Source organism: Diadema antillarum, unplaced genomic scaffold (assembly GCF_040938485.1).
Source record: "Diadema antillarum isolate AM-2024a unplaced genomic scaffold, OU_Dant_1.0 seq00001902_RagTag, whole genome shotgun sequence".
In the NCBI taxonomy this organism is placed as follows: Eukaryota; Metazoa; Echinodermata; class Echinoidea; order Diadematoida; family Diadematidae; genus Diadema; species Diadema antillarum.
The window spans coordinates 23,886-42,037 of NW_027272568.1; the positions used below are offsets into that span (position 1 = coordinate 23,886).

General features: G+C 37.8%; 1 protein-coding gene across 1 annotated transcript in view; it reads right to left on the reverse strand.

The window, feature by feature from the left end:
• Positions 1-18,152, reverse strand: part of LOC139713073 (laminin subunit alpha-2-like) — a gene marked incomplete at its 3' end in the record, with an annotated part of 181,906 nt that overhangs the window by 23,491 nt on the left and 140,263 nt on the right. Inside the window, exon 3 of the mRNA XM_071624832.1 lies at positions 11,643-11,945. Within this exon, the coding sequence (XP_071480933.1) occupies positions 11,643-11,945 (303 nt within the window). The remainder of the gene's footprint in view (positions 1-11,642; positions 11,946-18,152) is intronic.

Consider the following 18,152-nt stretch of genomic DNA (forward strand, 5'->3'; position numbering starts at 1 on the left):
AAAGAGGGTGAAAAGCTAAAGATGATAAATGTCCTTAAATTCTAAAACTATCAGATTATCGCACCTGTCAGATGAAAACTTATTAGCTTGATCTCATCACTGACAACGGTCTTTAGGATAGATGAGCTTGATAGCACACTTCTCAACATCAAAAAGTGGGCCATGACTTGAGATCTTTTGTAACGCTGACCCAGATTCTTGCTCTAATGACACACTTTATAAATGCATCATCATACCATTATCTATTACAAACAGACTTTCCAACAATGTCACACTCCGTATTCATACTTGTCTACTTGTCATTACTGCAATCATCAAATGTGTACACACTGTCCTTGGGCATAACTGTTATTTGTGCCGATGTTAATCTGCATCAGAAATCTAAAGCTTAGATTCATTAGGCACAATATTCTCCAATGTGTATTACATTATTACACATCAGTTCTGAGATGTATTGAAATTCACAGATATTCCCCTATGAATTACAAGTAACAATGATTGAAGTAGATACTTATTAACAAATGATATCAAATTGATAAGTTTTTTTTTTTTGGTATTGTATCATATTACAATGTATGCAACCCCACATTTGCAAGCTTAAACACCAATGGTAAAACTGTTGTTGTAAAAATATGCAAGAAACTGAAGCAATACTGTATAAGTGGATATTTTCGCGCGACAAATTTTTTGCGCTTGGCCGGGTAAGAAGAATTTCGCGTGTTTTTAATTCCGCGGAATCAAGACACAACTACTGGAGCATATGGCACGCAAAAATATTCGCGTGCTTTTATTTTCACGCTAGCTTCTGGTTGCGCGAAATGCGCGAAAATGTCAACACCGCGAAAATTTCCACTTTTACAGTATAAGAATACTAATGCATAGGCTTACTTTGTTCTTATCTGACTGTTAATTATTTACTGCCCTGAATTTGCTCCTAGTACTACGGCATAATATTGTGATTTTCTTAGTCTAAAATTTGTTATGTTTTCTTCAATTTCTGCACTGTCAATAGAATACAGCATCTCTTGTGCATCAAGATAATGAGCACAGATTGAGTGAGATAAATTTTGTCTCATTACAAGCAATGAAAAGATTTCTTTCAAGGATAAAGGCATCACAACAATGCATACATTTTGAAGCAAAGTTCCATTCTTACAGAGCCAAAAACTTTGAACTGAACAAGCTTGCCACTGTTTTCCACAGAAATGGCATCTCCCTCAAAATCTCTCTGACCCTTCAGTCGACATCTCCATGCAGCTATTATGGAGCTGAGTCGGCCCGCTTTTTCAGGTTTTCTACTCTTAATCAAACGCATGACAAAGAGATGCACCAGTGGAATTCCAAAAGTAATAGACGAGCATTATTGCGCGATGTATCAATCAGCCAAGGCATGTGAACTTGTTATTGTAGATTTCTTTCTTCAACAGGCACCAAGTACATTTTGTGCCTCAGGAGTTTGGAGTTGAGTTTATTTGCACTTTGTCAAAAAGCAATCTGACCTAAACTTCACACTCCTCTCACTTGACATTAATTTGAAAGGAGTCCATTAGAGGTGCAAATGTCACCGCGTCTGAATCAGCATCTGTAACTTCATCTTTCACAATCCTGGACGATTTATATTTTTTTCTCTCTCTTTCAAATGACAAGTACCTTGAAATTGCATGACAAATCTGTTTCATTACGGGTGCATTTGTGCTCTCTGTTACCCAGCTTCCAAACAAACTACAAATTGTGCAGCTTGTGAATGAATGAATGCCAGAAGCTTGATTAAAAATAACAGGATGTGTATGCACAACATATGCTTCTCAAAGTCCATGACTTGCCCTAAAATTGGCACAAGACTTTTCTTCTTGTTTGAATTTGACCTCATGCAGTTTCTCTATGTATCTAATACAACCTACAGTAAGTCCTGCACACAAATATTATATTCTACATTGTAAATGCTTTGATTTAATCTTTTAGCTCCTGAACTAGCTATGGCTGCTTCTCTTGAAAAATCACAGAGCCATCCACGTCATCCTATGCTTGTCTTGTGTCTTTGTGTGTGTGGGTGTGTGTGCACACATGTGCTGTATGGTGAAGGAAAACATGTGTGTTTCATTGACTGGTTCATATCACCCATGTATCAATCTACTCTGCAAATTTCACTATGAGTACACGTAATCAAATCGTCTTCTCATCATCATAAAATTTACTATTTCCATCAAAAGTGAGTATAGATCAATAGTACATATAGGTGCAAAAGAGCAATTAACCCATTAGCCACTGAAACGCCTGAAATCTCCTCTCCGTGTTGTTGTTGTTGTTGTTGTTGTTGTTGTTGTTGTTGTTGTTGTTGTTGTTGTTGTTGTTGATGTTGTTTTATATAGTTTTATGCTTTACCATTTTTAGTTTTCATATAGAATATATAATAATGTAATTTGAAAGTGGTCAAAGGTCAATAAAAGTATGTCAGAATTACTTCTGTGAAACACCAATCTCTTGGTAAATAATAGGCTTTCAAATAAACATAACTTATAATAGACAAACATAAACATGCAGTGAGCTATTTCACATCATCTAAAAAGTTGTCAAAATGAGAGTAATATTGATGTATCTACCAGGGAACCATAGGCCATTATGTACAGAATCTTCAGTTGCTAAGGGGTTAAGACTCACATGGTAACAATAGCCAACAGATGTACTTCTGGCAAGTTACAATCAAAGCAGGCCGGCCAATAATGGTCAAACCACTAATCCAGGTTGGCTTGTAAGAATACATTCCCATGGCAAATTCAAACAGATATTGGGTAGATTTTTTTGTTTTGCTGAAAATATCTCTCCTGCATGTTCACTGTCATACATCTCACTAAAAAAAAGGGGTAAAAATACAAACGATCCAGTTTCCAAGACAAACAAGAATTTCTCCTGAGACAAGTGTCAATTTGTTGTTCCTGTAAACCGACCAAAGCACGAACCGAAACCGCCGAGAGCATTCATTCATAATTCACTTCAGTTTCACACCAAACCCCTCCAATCAAAATCAGAGAGTTAAAAGAAGGGCACACCAACACTTACTTTGTGTGATAAATAAACAAACATGAGATCCATTTGGGAATCTATCTTGTCTTCTATCATAGTGTTTATTTCTCAGAATGTTACTGTGACTTTAGTGTCATATGTTTCAAGATTTGTGGATGTCCATGAAAATACCTTATAAGCAATAAATTGAAGTTTTCATGGCAGTTGTAGCTGGTGCTTCATTCAAGTTTTGACAAACCTGTCATGATTTGGCATATGTACACACTTAAAACTTGCTATTTTCTATACAAGCTCGTTGTTGTTGTTATTGTTGTTGTTGAAAGCACCAGTGAAAATTGGAAAATGCACAGAAGTCATCTCTTAGCAAAATAAACAGTATGCTTTCTAATGTAATTTACTGATATACTCTGGCAACATTAAATACAAGATACACATCAATTCTAAGCTCTGAGGGTAGGCTAGCAAATAATAATAATCTAGTCCTGAAAAGCTGATGGAAAATCATCAAGTACCAATAATCCAAAGAAGTAAAGTACAGTAAGGGAAACAAAATAACAGCACCACCCTGCAAGTGACTTTTTTATTCTTTACTATACAGGTTCACTTGTTTACAAGAGTGACCTGAAAAGGCTTTCAGTACCACTTATATCCTAAAATTCCTTATTGATGGTATGTGTTCTGAATAAATTGTAAGCCATTCTCGAAGGTGACCATCCTTGTGCTCTGAAATGTAATTACACATGACAAAAGAGGCATGACTGATTTCATTTTGATCAGTTATGTGTCACTTAGGATTATCTGTACATCTGGGTCTGGCTGTCTGATTAAAAAAAAAGAAAATCACTCAAATTATCTGTACATCTGGGTCTGGTTGTCTGATTTAAACAATTAAAAAAGAAAATCACTCGGAATTTTATGACCCATATAAAATTTCAGCTTAATAAGTTTAGACATTGTATAAAGTGAGGTCTGCATCTCTCCCCATTTAGAATTCCCAGCACCATAATTTCACATCCACTACAAAATTTACATTTTGATGTATTGTTGAGAACAGTACTTTAATTTCAGGCGTGTATTACAACTTTATTTGTCAAGTGCCATCTCATTCTTGGGAGTGTTTTCCCCGTGAAATATCACTTCATGTCACTCCCAATTTTCCTCACTGCTGTACTGTATGTACAAGTGATCTCATATTCCTCAGAACAATGCCAAGATAACCACTGTGCTGGACAAAAAGGCCTACACTTGTTTCTTCTGTCACTGTTGTTCATGTTGATGATTACAATGTTGTTGTTGCTACTTTTCTTTTTCTCTCTCCAGGGGAAAACAGTTTCTTGCCAACTGCAGTACAATAGAAAATAGATCCACCTGTTCCTTTAAGTGTTCGCTTCTTTTTCTTTTTTTTCATGTGCTCCTATTGGTTGTAGATCACATGCTGCCACTGGTGAATCAATATATGGAATGCTTCAAACATAGGCAGGTTTACAGGTATGTCTGCCCTAGTTAGCTGCTAGAGGTCCTAATGAGCAGGAGAATCAGCTTACTCATCATCATGCAAGATTAACCTCACTGTGGAATGTCGTTACATTTGAGTTAATATCTCAAAGGTAAAGTTATCATAAACACAATTTTGATGGTGATATCAGTGTGTAAATTCCACCAAGAAAGCTACCCTGAATTAAATCTAATCTTTACTCTAAGAGAAATTACTAAGGAATTTCCAGCAAACTTTTACCTGAAGGGAAAGTTAAAAGAAAGTTGTCCACTGAAGGAAAAGCTGAATGAAGCTGTTAAGTGACAGAACATTACTGACATACTGATCAAGTTAAAAATACAGAAAAGACTGAAGGTTTCATACGATGGAGTCCTACTCAATTGCTGCACAGTTAGTGTGGTCAAGTAAATATGTCTAGTATTGTTCCTCTTTAACCCGTTGAGGATGGACTGATTTTGCTACAACACGTATTTCCCACAGACACCTGCCCGAGTATACTCGGGACTTGTCCTCAACGGGTTAACTCACTACAAATTGACCAAAATATATTTTGGTTGAATATGTACAAAGCCACCGATGATATTAATGACAATACTAATAAAAATGACCAAAGAAATATCATTAATATTCAATAAACAATCACAAAAGCCATTTGAAGTCCTCAAAGTCTTAAGTCCAGCATTTTCATTTGTAAAGCATTGATATCAAAGACTTAAAAAGGTGTGTTGGGAGTGAGAGTGCAATTTCCACATCATTTTAAAGGTAACTTCGATGACTTCATCAATAGCAAATTCATCAAAATCTCACTTGTGAAAAGAAATTTTCATATATTTCACCACACAGGGATATTGGTTGCAACTACATGACAACTACAAGGTGATGGTATCACCACAAAACTCCCCAATTGATATGTACTCAAAGATATCATAAAATATGATCAATGAGTCAGCAAGTGTAACACTTTCCCCTGGATAAGTTGTCACTGTTGTGTTAATTCACTACAACAAATTTTCGACAGAAGGGACACCAGACTTGTTGGTGCTTTCATAACAAAACTAGACATATCGCTACGGCTACTGATATGCCTCCGCCATAATGCATGGTTCTCCTAATAGGTCTATAGTACAATGTCTTGACAATGTGTGATGACAGTTTCACACAACTGGCAAAATATTAAAAGGACAGGTTTGACACAAATGTGCTGAATGTTCACTTTCCTAGAACTAGGTTCAATTGGATGAATGATTAAAATGTCAGAGTGCAGGTATTTGGGGAACTGATGATTTTTACTTGACTTTTGACCCTTTTATAAGTTTATGCATTGAGTAATTTTCAAGGTATTGAGGAAAGGAATAATTTCAGTATCAAATGGGAAAATAGCATTATCTAACCTGGCCTTTGACCTTTGACCTCACAGTTCCAAAGAGAATCACTGTTAGGTTGAACATGCATAAATATGTAAGTTTCATGATGATACCTGGAGTTACTTTCGAGATATGGAGGAAAAAGTGCAATTTAGCACTTTCACTTGACCTTTGACCTTTGACCTTTGACCTTTTGGCAAGAAACTTCCCCAAAAATATATATTGGGTAATACATGCCATACATCAAGTTTTTTAAAAAAAAACCTTCGGGCATATTGCATTCTAAGGAAAGTATTGATATTTTGAGGAGTTGACCTTGACCTTTGACCCCCTGACCTTTGACCCACGACCCCAACTTCCCTAGATAATCACTGCCCATCAGTACAAGCATATACTAAGTTCCATGAAGATACCTTGAACCATTTGCGAGATATGGAGAAAAACATGAAATTTCAATTTTTTTTTCCACAAAATAACCTGTGACCTTTGACCTTTGACCCTGTGACCCTAAAATCCACACAAAGTATTATCCCCCAAGGATATACCCTCATACCAAGTTTGATGTAAAACCACCACACGGTTCTTGAGATATCGACAAAAACAAAACGGGACGGACGGACGTACGGACGTACGGACGTACGGACGTACGGACGGACGGACGGACGTACGGACGGACGGACGGACGGACGGACGGACGGACGACCCGAAAACATAATGCCTCCGGCCACTTTGTTGCGGAGGCATAAAAAGGACAAATTTAGAGGTTACATAACATGTATGAGGGTCAAGGATATACTTGTGAGACTCTTTTAATAGATATCATTACCTCCTCCATGATTTACATAATATGCAGTTGCCACCAACATCACCCTTTAACCCATCCCCGTCAGCTCCCACAAAAAACGTGGTTTTTATTATTTATGACCAAAAGAGGGCGTCCTAGGACCTCAGGCTTGGCCAGGAGCTGTAGAATAATTTTAGCCAATCACAGAGATCCTTACTGGGACTCAGAAAAATAATTTATGCAAAGAAACATATTTTAGAATGTCTCTTATTGGCTAAAACACCTGCCAGGGGTTCGAGCCTGCTGAGAAACTAATCAATATTCATGTTTACAGCGCGCATGTATCTTTGTTGCCCCAGCAACTGCAGTGATTTCTTACGCGCGGTATCGTGATATCGATCTCCTCATAGAGTGCTTGACGATATCTCCTTGTGTGTGTAGGTGTACTGCTATGCTGGGGCACGGGGGTGTGTGTGTTGAATTCCATTTACGTTAGTGAGTGTGGGTAACTTCTCTAGGTTTCCCGTCCATTTCTCTCTCTCTTTTCTCTCTTTTGCTTTCGTATCATTCTATATCTTTCATTCTCAGAGTACAATCGTACTTCTGAGAGTGTTTTGTTCATTTTTTCTAAGTGATTATCTCGTTTGCAACAATTTAGAGGTGAGTTTTTGTCCTAGTGTTTGTTGAGTTTTTTGATTGAACACGATGTAGCTTATCTACGTATGTGCGAAAACATCGTAGTTTGTGTGGTACCCACTCGTTTGTTTTCCGTGTAAGCATTTTTGCCGTAGTGTCTTCATCGTTCGTCTTCCAAGCATCGTGTTTTCACCCTAGTTTTTCTCATCGTAGTTTTTTACCTCGATTTTTTTTTGGGTGCAAGATGTTCTGTGTATTTTTTTCTACGGTAATATGCCATCGTTGATGATCTTCGTGTATTCATTACTAGTTTTTCACCTCCGTTTCATTTTTGTGTACAACTAATGTCTAACGTGGCGTAGTTACAACTATGTTTAGAGCTAGTTAGCTAGGTCTGCGATGTCTGTATCGTTTGCTGATATGTTTTGTGAGCTGAGAGTGACTATGATGGGAGTGATATTCAGGGTTTTGCTGTGGTTGAGGTGATGGCAAGATGTAATTTATTTTGTGTAACCATGTATGACATTGATGATGGCGAGTAAAACTACGACACGAGTAGCCTAGCCTAGGCCAATGACGAGAGTGACACTGAAGAAACGGGGGCTGATGCTCGCTCGTGCACGGGAGTGGTCTAGAGACCTGCATTACAGTTGTGTATTTATATTCTTTTTTTTTCCTTTTTCTTATTCACTCGGGTATTGTGCTACCAAAATTCGTGTCTCTGAAGAAACTCAACCAAAAGCTTGACAACAAGTTTGCATCAGGTCTATTCTGTAGTACTAGCACTAGGTTCTAGATCTAAATCATAATGGCGATGCTAATTTAGTTTTCATTTAGAACTCGATGAAATCCATTTTCTTTGCTCATTTTTCAACTGATAAATTATTTAGAACTGTACTTAAATTCTGATGTACTGCATTCACCATTGTAATAAAAAAAGAGCCTGCTGATCAGGTGTTTCATTGTATCCTTTTCATTTCCTCCCTATCCTTTTGGTTTCCTTCCTGTCACTTTCTTCTTTGACCCTGGATGGAAAAAAAAATCCCATCTTGCCATGTAAAGACAGAATACATAACCATCATGAAATATCATGACATTGAAATAATAATGAGAAATATTCAAGTGACCAAAATACTTGTTTGTGAAAATAAATAACAAATGAAAGGTGATTTCTTATGGAGCAGTTCTTTCAAATGTCAAACAGCTTCGATAATGAAGCAAGTGAAATCTGAAAACTATCCTGGCAACAAGTTGAAATTGATAGGGAATTCTGACAAAAACTGTCACACCATTTGATGTTTGAATTTGTCTTTTTATTGGATGAGGTTATAGAACTAAGTGCCGCCGATAAAATAACAATCCTCTCAATTTGAACAAGAGCAGTAGGGTGGTACACTAGTACGACTCAGTAAACAGCTGATTATTTATGCATGGGCAACTGCGGGGTAACTGCAAGAAGGCGCAGGAAATTAGACTTGAGTCAAGAACGACTATTTATTATTATTTTTTTATTCAAACTATTTTTTTTTCTTGGACTGAAAAAAACCCCAAAATATTTCATATTACGCTTCTAAAATATAAAATGAATATATGAAGTCTTTTCATCGTGATTTTATGAAGAATTAGAATTATTAAAAAAAATATAGATACTAGACGGGCTGAACAAGGAAGTCTAATTTCACCCCAAGAATTTGCAACACACCGCATCTCGGGTGCATTCCTAGCGTTCTTGCCGCACTCTCACGATCACCTAGCTAGGCCATGTGCACAAGCCAGTCACATGTTCACAGTACACACGTTGTTAGCCAGTTCACCGATCTCATTCCTGATCTCGTGCGTGTAGAAAATTCTCTCAAAACTAAGCCAGACATGATTTTGGAACATACATTACAATGTCAAGACCTTTTCAGTGGACTTTGAATTCGCTATTTGTCTGTTTTAGCTCTTGAATGTACGACTTCGAACGTCCAATTTGTTTTTTACTACACCACGTGGAGTTCGTGCTTTTTCAGCCCCATATGCTTCTCCACACACGTCACACTAGCACAAGCTGTACACACACAAGCCATCGCGATCGAAGTTTGAGCGATAGCGATAACATGTGCGGAGCAGACATGCGGATTTCAGCACAGGGTAAATGAGTAGTTGAACGTATCACGATTGTAAAACAAATCTTTTTCTATGTCTCTGCAAATTTGAATTAGGCTATCTCAGCATAGATAGATTATGGTACATTACAAAATACATATGTAGATTAGCCATAGCAAGAACTTGCTTACATGAGAGTTATTAGATAACGTTGCAAAATAAAAACCCCGTCATTGAATGGAATGTGCCAGAGCTATCTCGGGGGGGCTCGAGGACATTATGGACACGTCGATTCGCAAGTGGGTAAGATGTGATTACAGATGGCTTGAAATGAAGAGGATTTATCAATGAAATACACAGAAACAATATTTTTTTCATAATTCCTGCACAATTTATTATTTCTTTTCATAAAATTCACATAAACTAGTGCTGTATTGAGTCAACTAAGTGCATATTAGCACGAGTGTACACGCATCATCCCTCCTGCCTAGTGGGAATGACACAGGCAGTTTTTTCAATGACGTATGAATGCTCTTCGCGTGTAGATCGCGCCGTGGATAACGTTGCAAAATAAAAATTTTGAGTGAAAGCAGCAACATTAGTAGAACACATCAGTGAAAGTTTGAGGAAAATCGGATAATCGATGCAAAAGTTACGAATTTTTAAAGTTTTGGTGTTGGAACCGCTGGATGAGGAGACTACTAGAGGATATGACGTATGAGTGGACAACAATACAAAGACAAGAGACCCGCGGGTCTAGCGCTCACCTGAGTATCGCAAGTTTACCTTTCACGCAGTCACTAATCTAAATCATTCACAGCTCTACTAAAATTTGACCAGGCATTCTCAAGTAGAAGATGAAAATGTACAATAAGGGCCCAAATTTTAAAGATTCCTTAATTTGGGGGGATTGGGGCCCCCTGGGGCCCTCTGGGTGGGGCATGGTGCCCATTTTGATAAATTGAGATCCTGACCCCCTAGGGATGCTACCTGCCAAGTTTGACGAAAATCCATCAAGAGGTTTTCAGGAAGAAGATGAAAATGAACAATTCAGGCCCCTATTTGGACCTTCCCAATCTCCCCCCCCCCCCACCCCCCGCCCCCAAGAGGGGCACCCCTGGATCTGCTATGAACAAACTTGAAACTACAGTCATTAATGTACTCACTCATAGTATTATCTTAGCTCTATAACTTCTGATTCTAGAGAAGATTTTAAAAGATTCCTTCATTTTGGGGGGTTTGGGCCCCCTGGGGGCCCCCTGGGTGGGGCATGGTGCCCATTTTAACAAATTGAGTTCCTAACCCCCTAAGGATGCTACCTGCCAAGTTTGGTGAAAATGGGTCATGGGGTTCTCAAGAAGAAGATGAAAATGTACAATTTAGGCCCCATTAGGACCCCTCCCCACCCCCCCCTCCCCTGGGTCCCAAGGGGGGCACCCTGATTCTGCCATGAACAAACTTGAAACTACAGTCATCAATGTACTAACTCATAGTATTAACTTAGCTCTATCACTTCTGGTTCTAGAGAAGAAGATTTTTACAGATTCCTTAATTTTGGGGGGTTTGGGACGACGGACAACGGACGACGCACGACGCACGACGCACGACGCACGACGGACGCCGGACGAAGGGCGATCGCAATAGCTCACTTGAACCTTTGGCTCAGGTGAGCTAAAAATATAAAGGAAATTCAACAAAAATTCACTTTTCTAGAATTATGAAAAAACAATGGACCAACCGCTTTCAGAAAGCAGGGGGAATAATTGCTACCCCTAACATATATCAATATCAACTTGATGGAATTTGTAATTTTCATGAAAAATGGATTTTTGCAGAATTTTCTTTAGATTTTCTTGGTATTGTTGTCCACTCGTACGTCATAACCTCTAGTAGTCTCCTCATCCAGCGGTTCCAACATCAAAACTTTAAAAATTCATAACTTTTGCATCGATTGTCCAATTTTCTTCAAACTTTCACTGATGTGTTCCACTAATGCTGCTGCTTTCACTCAATCCACATTGTTCTTGGGGTTTATCTTCCCTTTAAGGAAAACACCTGCATTTTAAAATTTCACAACAATCCTGTTTTTAGTCTGCTTGTGATAAAACCTTTTACCATTCTGTTCGTCCAATTTCAGAGTACTGATCAAAGCCAGCTTGCACATGGTGTGGATTCACACTCAGAGACAGGGTACAAGGACAGAGGGGCTGGGGGTTAAAGAGAGGGACTTTGCTACCAATGGAATGCATCTTACCAAGAGGACCGGGCTTGGGTTCTCTGCACTCGGCCTCCCATTGATGATGGAGGTGTGGATCTCCCCGTTCTCCATCGGCTCCAGCTTAGAGTAGAGCGATGTGCACGTCACCTCGTCGTCGTGCTCAAAGTGATGCATGCTCCGCGAGGGCGCCACACCGTAGTGCTTCACGCACTCGCTGTCGGAGATGGCGAAGTACTGCCATGGCTTGTACATCTCACCATCCAAGGACCGCTCCAGGACCCAGTTGCCAGGGCGTGGCGAGTTGGCAGCTTTGACGATGACATAGGCTACCTGGTATATCTGCAGTGGGATTAGACAGAAAGCACATGACTCAGTAAAGACCTAGATGTCTTTTGATTGGCAAGCTTCAAGTGGAGGTATTGTAAGGTGAAGGAAGATGCAATACAGCCAGATTATTGTTTTCAGTTGAAGATCGATAGTAATCATATCCGTGATGATGATGGTGAGATGATCAGGATAATGGTAAAAATGCTGCAGATGGTGATGATGGCAATGATGAGTCAACATTAAAGCACTGATAATGACAAGTAAATTCATAATTGCAAATCATGTTGGTTATGAATCTTACACAATAATTTTGTGCTTGATGAAACCTTTTATTTGCAATGTTGGTACAACCCCATCCCTCTAACGTTTGGCAATTGGCAGCTAATATTACCTTCGAAAGATGGTGAGTTCACTCTAGCTTTATGGATGCACCTTTCAGCTGCATTCCATTCACACTGCATACATGAATCTAAAGTGGACCACCATCGAGCAAGTAAATCAAAGTCAAGTCTTTTAAACAAATCTACTCTCACATTTGCAGTTTTTAGGATAACTCCAAAGCTGGTTTTACGGACTGGCAATCCTCTCTCCGATCCCAACAAATATTACGATTGATACGTGTCAGTTCTTGGAACCATCTCCAAAGTGTTGACTCATGTTTCACCAAGTATGACAAGTATTTGGAAAGAGGATACCCCTAGATCCAACTTTATCCAAACATGCCAGGAAGAGAGACATCAAACTCACTCTGGATCTGTCTACTTTTGTTGACAAGTGGCTTGATCAAAGCAAACAGCCCTAAGGGCCACATCATGCTATTTTGTTTGACTATGATTTCAACAACATAATCAGATTTGCTGGTAGATGGAAACCACACAGACAATCATCCAGAAACACGAATCAGTCTCTGATATCCACTTTGCAGTAAACATTCTTTTACAAAGCTGAAAAGAAGACATATTCAAAGTTTCACTCCTTTAGGAAGATGACCACAGCCCTGTTGCATAAAAAGATGCAGTTGAACATATGTCAGAGTATTCAGAGACTTATGTTTTATTTTCTGACTTATATTTGACCTACACTTTTATGCAAGAGAATCCAGATATAATGAAAGAGGAAAATGTCTGATTATAAGACATTTGGTCAAAATACAAAAATACATCAACAAATCATGTGCATGATACAAAATTAATGCAGATATGAAACAAGCAAATTAAATCTTTCATGCAATCTGTGTCCTAAACTTGTGATCTTTATATAAGGGGCTGCAAGCTTAAAACCTACGAACTAGACCAAATTTGCGAGACAAACTCCAATGGTGTCCAACTAGTTCCACAAAATATACTTGGACTACCCATGGTTTGAGTCAACAAGATAAAATCATCCTCCAGTATGGAGGGATGGAAGAAGCATTATTTGGTATTTTTGTGCTAAATTTTGAAACATCACATCAGAAACAAACTTGTAAATTACTGTACGTACAACCACCATGAATGTTTATTTGAATACAATTATGATGGAAAATTCTCCACTTTTTCAATACGGAGGTGTTGTCTTTTCCTTTTTTATCAGTAAATTAAGACAAGGAGACTGGGAATCACCATGAAAGGACTGGCAAAAAGGAGGGAAAGGCTGAACACCTCCAACAAGGTAAACGTCCCCAAACTTTGCGCTGATTTGATTATTTCAATAGACTCGGCAAACATGACACCTAGACATCAAGTGCTGCGAGCCAGAGTTAATGGACCTTGATAAAAAAAGTGATTTTCTATATGTGGCCTCTCTCCCCCGAAACCCAATTGTGCAAAGGTGCACAAAGCAGTTTGATCAAGGAGTGTAAATGACATCTCGGCTTGTTTAGAGGAGGATGTCATTACAAAAGGGTGTTGGAGTGTTTTCTGTCCGACAATGCGCAGTGTTTGGGAAACTTTGTCGAAAGAAAGTTTTGTTGGAGGAGGAGGGGAAAGGTGTTAATTTGAGTCAATATGTACCCACTGGCAAAAGGGGTTTGTATGGTGATTGTGGTCATTGGCAGTACCATGAAAGATAGCAAGCTTGACTGAGGTAAGTTACAAAAGAGAGAGCGAGAGCGAGAAAGGGAAAAAAAAAGAAGTTTTGCTCCGCCAATATTTACCCAATCCAACCTCACTGGGAAAAAAGTGCATTCTCATGGTAAAGTAATTTCACTCAAGCAGTTCCTGGAAAGTGGGCGAAATCTACAAAACTTTAGTGTTCATGAGCTGCCCAGATGTATGATGAGGGGGGGGGGGGGGTTATAATTTCAACCCTGACTTTGATTGGAATTGTACCTTCACATGTATGAAATAATGTAATTTCCATGAGGGAAATTATTCCTATCATTTCTGAATCCTGCATACAAACATAAAGGTATGAATATCCTGTGGCAATGCCATGATGTGTATGAAAAGTAACTGCTGTAGAAAAATAGTAATTGGGCTAAAATCAATCAAGTTTACCTTCGCAACAGTGAAGCAACACAATGTCATTCTTTGGAAACATGGAAATTTAGGGTCCTATATCTCACTTTGTTCTTCACACAAACTTTGAACCCTTGTAATATGCAACTGTTGTGGAAATCCTTTACCTTTCTTGGCCTATTCAGTTAAAAAAATATAGCCTAAGACATAAGCAAACAGAATTTTATTGGTATTTATTTTGTTAAGATCCTGGAAAGGGGTCACTTCTGTACATACATGTAGAAATAAATGGAGTTAAGTCCCCTTAAAAATTCTGCTTTTCTCAGGTGATGAAATCAAAGAGACATTGAAAATGCTCCTACAGTTCCTGAGTGTTAGTTTTAATACACACAGGAGAAGTCCTTTCAGGAGTCATATCATAGATTCTCCAGTGAATTTCCGGTGTGCAAGTGTGTGAATGAGACTATATTGCACGTCAACCCTTGCAAGCCATCACCAAGCACTCTGGTATGATAAAGCAGTGTGTTTTTTGTTAAGGTCAGAGCAAAATTTACCCCTCTTAACACCCTTAATCTTACCCAAACAATAAGGTGTGACCTCTTTACAGTGAAAAGGCTTAGGCCAGGTTATCCTTAAAATTGGGTTCTTCACCAGCAGCAGGACAAGCTGGGAAAATATCATCATGGAATATGAGGCCATCATGAGGATGTTTTCATTCCCCTCTTGAGAGCAAATTAGGTAAAGGAGGCTGCTTAAAGGGATGGTATAGTTTTTGGTTGAGGTGGGGGATTCAGATTATAATTTTTGTGAGATAATTAGAAACCTTCTATAAAATATGAAAGACCATACAATTCTAAGAGGAATTCAAAGTTTATTTGAAGAAACTTGGTTTTGAAATGGCTGAGATATCTAAAGACTAAGTGAAACAAAGTGGTTCTAATAAAAAGTGGGTTCCACCTTTTATCAAGACCTCTTTGTTTTTGGATATCTCAGTCATTTCAAAACCAATTTTCATATCTCAGTCATTTCAAAACCAATTTTCATCAAACAAACTATAAATTCCTCTTAAAATTATATGCTCTTTCATATATCATTGGGGATTTCTGATTATCTCACAAAAGTTGGAAACCTGAAGTCCCATCTCATCCAGATCTATACCATCTCTTAAAGGGTTTCTGGAGTTCACATATTAGTATGAAATACTTGAGGGTGCAGTTTGGATGCGGTTGATAACTTGTTTTGAACTGATTGTTTTATACCTTGCTTGTTTTTAAGTTAAAATAGGTAATCATCCAGTAAATAGCTTTTCATATGGTGGTCCTGAAAAGCTGAATTGCAGCGATTGCAGAATTCTGCAGGGTGGTAGAACCTATCTGATCAGAAAAGTGTTTGCTGACAATTTTGTATATGACACCTGAAAAGCTGAATGTTTTTGAGTAGAAAGTAGAAGCACATTTTCACTACAACGGATCTGCATTGTTGCTTGAAATCATGACCCATCTTGCAAACACTGACATACTTATGTCAGGGTTATAAAGACAGCACTTTCTTGACATTTCAATTTTTTTTTTTTGACATAAAGATTTCTGAAACATACATGTCAAAAGCAAATGACAACAAGTAAACAAAAATAAATACATTTTAAAAAGTTTTTTGACTATGAACCTTGATTCTGAATGAGAATGGGAATCTGAATGCAAATAAAAAAAAATGAAAATTTTGACATTAACACAAACAACTGAAAAGTAGGGAATGCTTCACTCAAATTCACTAAATATTACCCAACTTTAAAATGGTGAATGGTCCTACCAACAACTGTACACACCCAGAAAAGTATGGAAATTTTAAAAAGAAAAACAAGTGTGTCCAGCAAAGTATGTCCAGTATGTTTTTGACCTTTCCCTACAACACTTCTGCCTAATAGCAGAATTCTCAATGGGACAAGAATCACATAAAAACAAAAACAAGAAGGCAATATGATCTCTTTTCTGCTTTCAGTGAAATGTGGAAGGAAAACATGTGCTGGTAAAATATTTTTCCTGTTTCTAGCAAGCAAACAGGAAGCTTTCAATGCACTTTAAACTCGCTGATCTTTTTCCCCTGGACTTATTTTGGCTTTCCAAGCAAACTCAGTATTCTAAACCAAAACAGTTTCTGCAGAATCTGTTGATCTAGGAACTGCATTTTGGATTATAGGTTGATAGGCAAAGACCATATCAGTCGGAATGCACAATTTAGCACCATGAAGTATCTTATGGTTTCGAAAGAAGGAAAGAAAGATCATACTAGTTTCCAATTTGAATGACGTCTTGAAAAGTATATTTTGCCTTAATACACTTCATTGTTACGTTGTTATACATTCTCTGTCATTGTAAATGAAATGTTATTCTCTTTATTCTTTAGTAAAATGAATAGTAATGATAATGATAATAATAGTAATGTGAACAAACTTTGTCCTGTCAAAATGTATGAGCATTCACTGAAACAATCCTCTAACATTTTTCTACTTTTGATATTTCAAACAAGTGGTCAAAAAACAAAACAAATCTATATATTTTTCATCAGCTGCTGCAATCTAACTTTCATGACCAAAATAGATATTCTGTGAGGCTGGATTCTGAGCTCATTTGTTGTACACCACAATTAAAGAGTAAAAGAGTCATCAAAGTCCTTGATCAATCGGTCACGACTAAGAATTCATCATACTGTAGGGTGCGATCCATGTGGGTAGTACACTTAACCAAAATACTGATAATAATAATAATGATCATAATAATAACAATAATAATAATAATAATAATAATAATAATAATAATAATAATAATAATAATAATAATAATAATAATCACAATATACACAATTTTTAAGGTGCTAAATCCAAATAATAATTAAATGCTCTGTCCACCATCCAAATGGGTAAAAACATCCTTACCGTGCTTCTTACAATTACTGTACAAGTGGATATTTTCGCACGAGTAATTTTTTTGCGCACGGCCGAGTAACATGAATTCCTCAGAATCAAGACACTAATTACTGGAATGTATGGCAAACAAAAATGTTCGCGTGCTTTTATTTTCGTGTTAGTTTCTGTCTGCACAAAAATGCAAAAAAATTTCCACTTTATACAAAAATTACTCTAGATAGCAATTAACCGTTTAGCAAGTTCAACCTCCTCACAATAACCACACTCTGTCTTTGGTCTCACTGGAGATGGTTGCAGGTGTTCACTATTCTGATTTGAAGGTCAATAACAAGGTAAATACAGAAATCCAGCATGGGACAATAAGTCAAAAAAATGATCAGGTGTATCAGATTATGAGATGATCTTGAAAGAGATGTAACTACAGCAGGACATGGAAGACAGAAGACAGGTTAAAAATAGACATCAGACAGATCCGTCAATATGACACTAGACAGAAAGTGACTAGGAGGTCAACTAGTAAGACCCCCTCCATACAAACACACACACAAATGCACACACACATGAAAACACAAACACACATACACATACACACAAGCACACATAAATACAGGTAGCTGCACTGTGAATTATCATACTGCTGCTTTTTTCAGGTCACCATAACAACCCATGCTGAGCAAACTCAAGTGTCACTGTGCAGGTCTTCATACCATCATGGGTACTCGCACTTCTACTCTAAACAGTTGGATAAACTTCGTTTTATTCTTACTTGCTCCATCTTTTAATCTATCGAAATAAGATAGCTTCAAGAAAACAGAAAACAAAGAAGTATAGAACTTGTGTGGCACACAAAGCTTATCT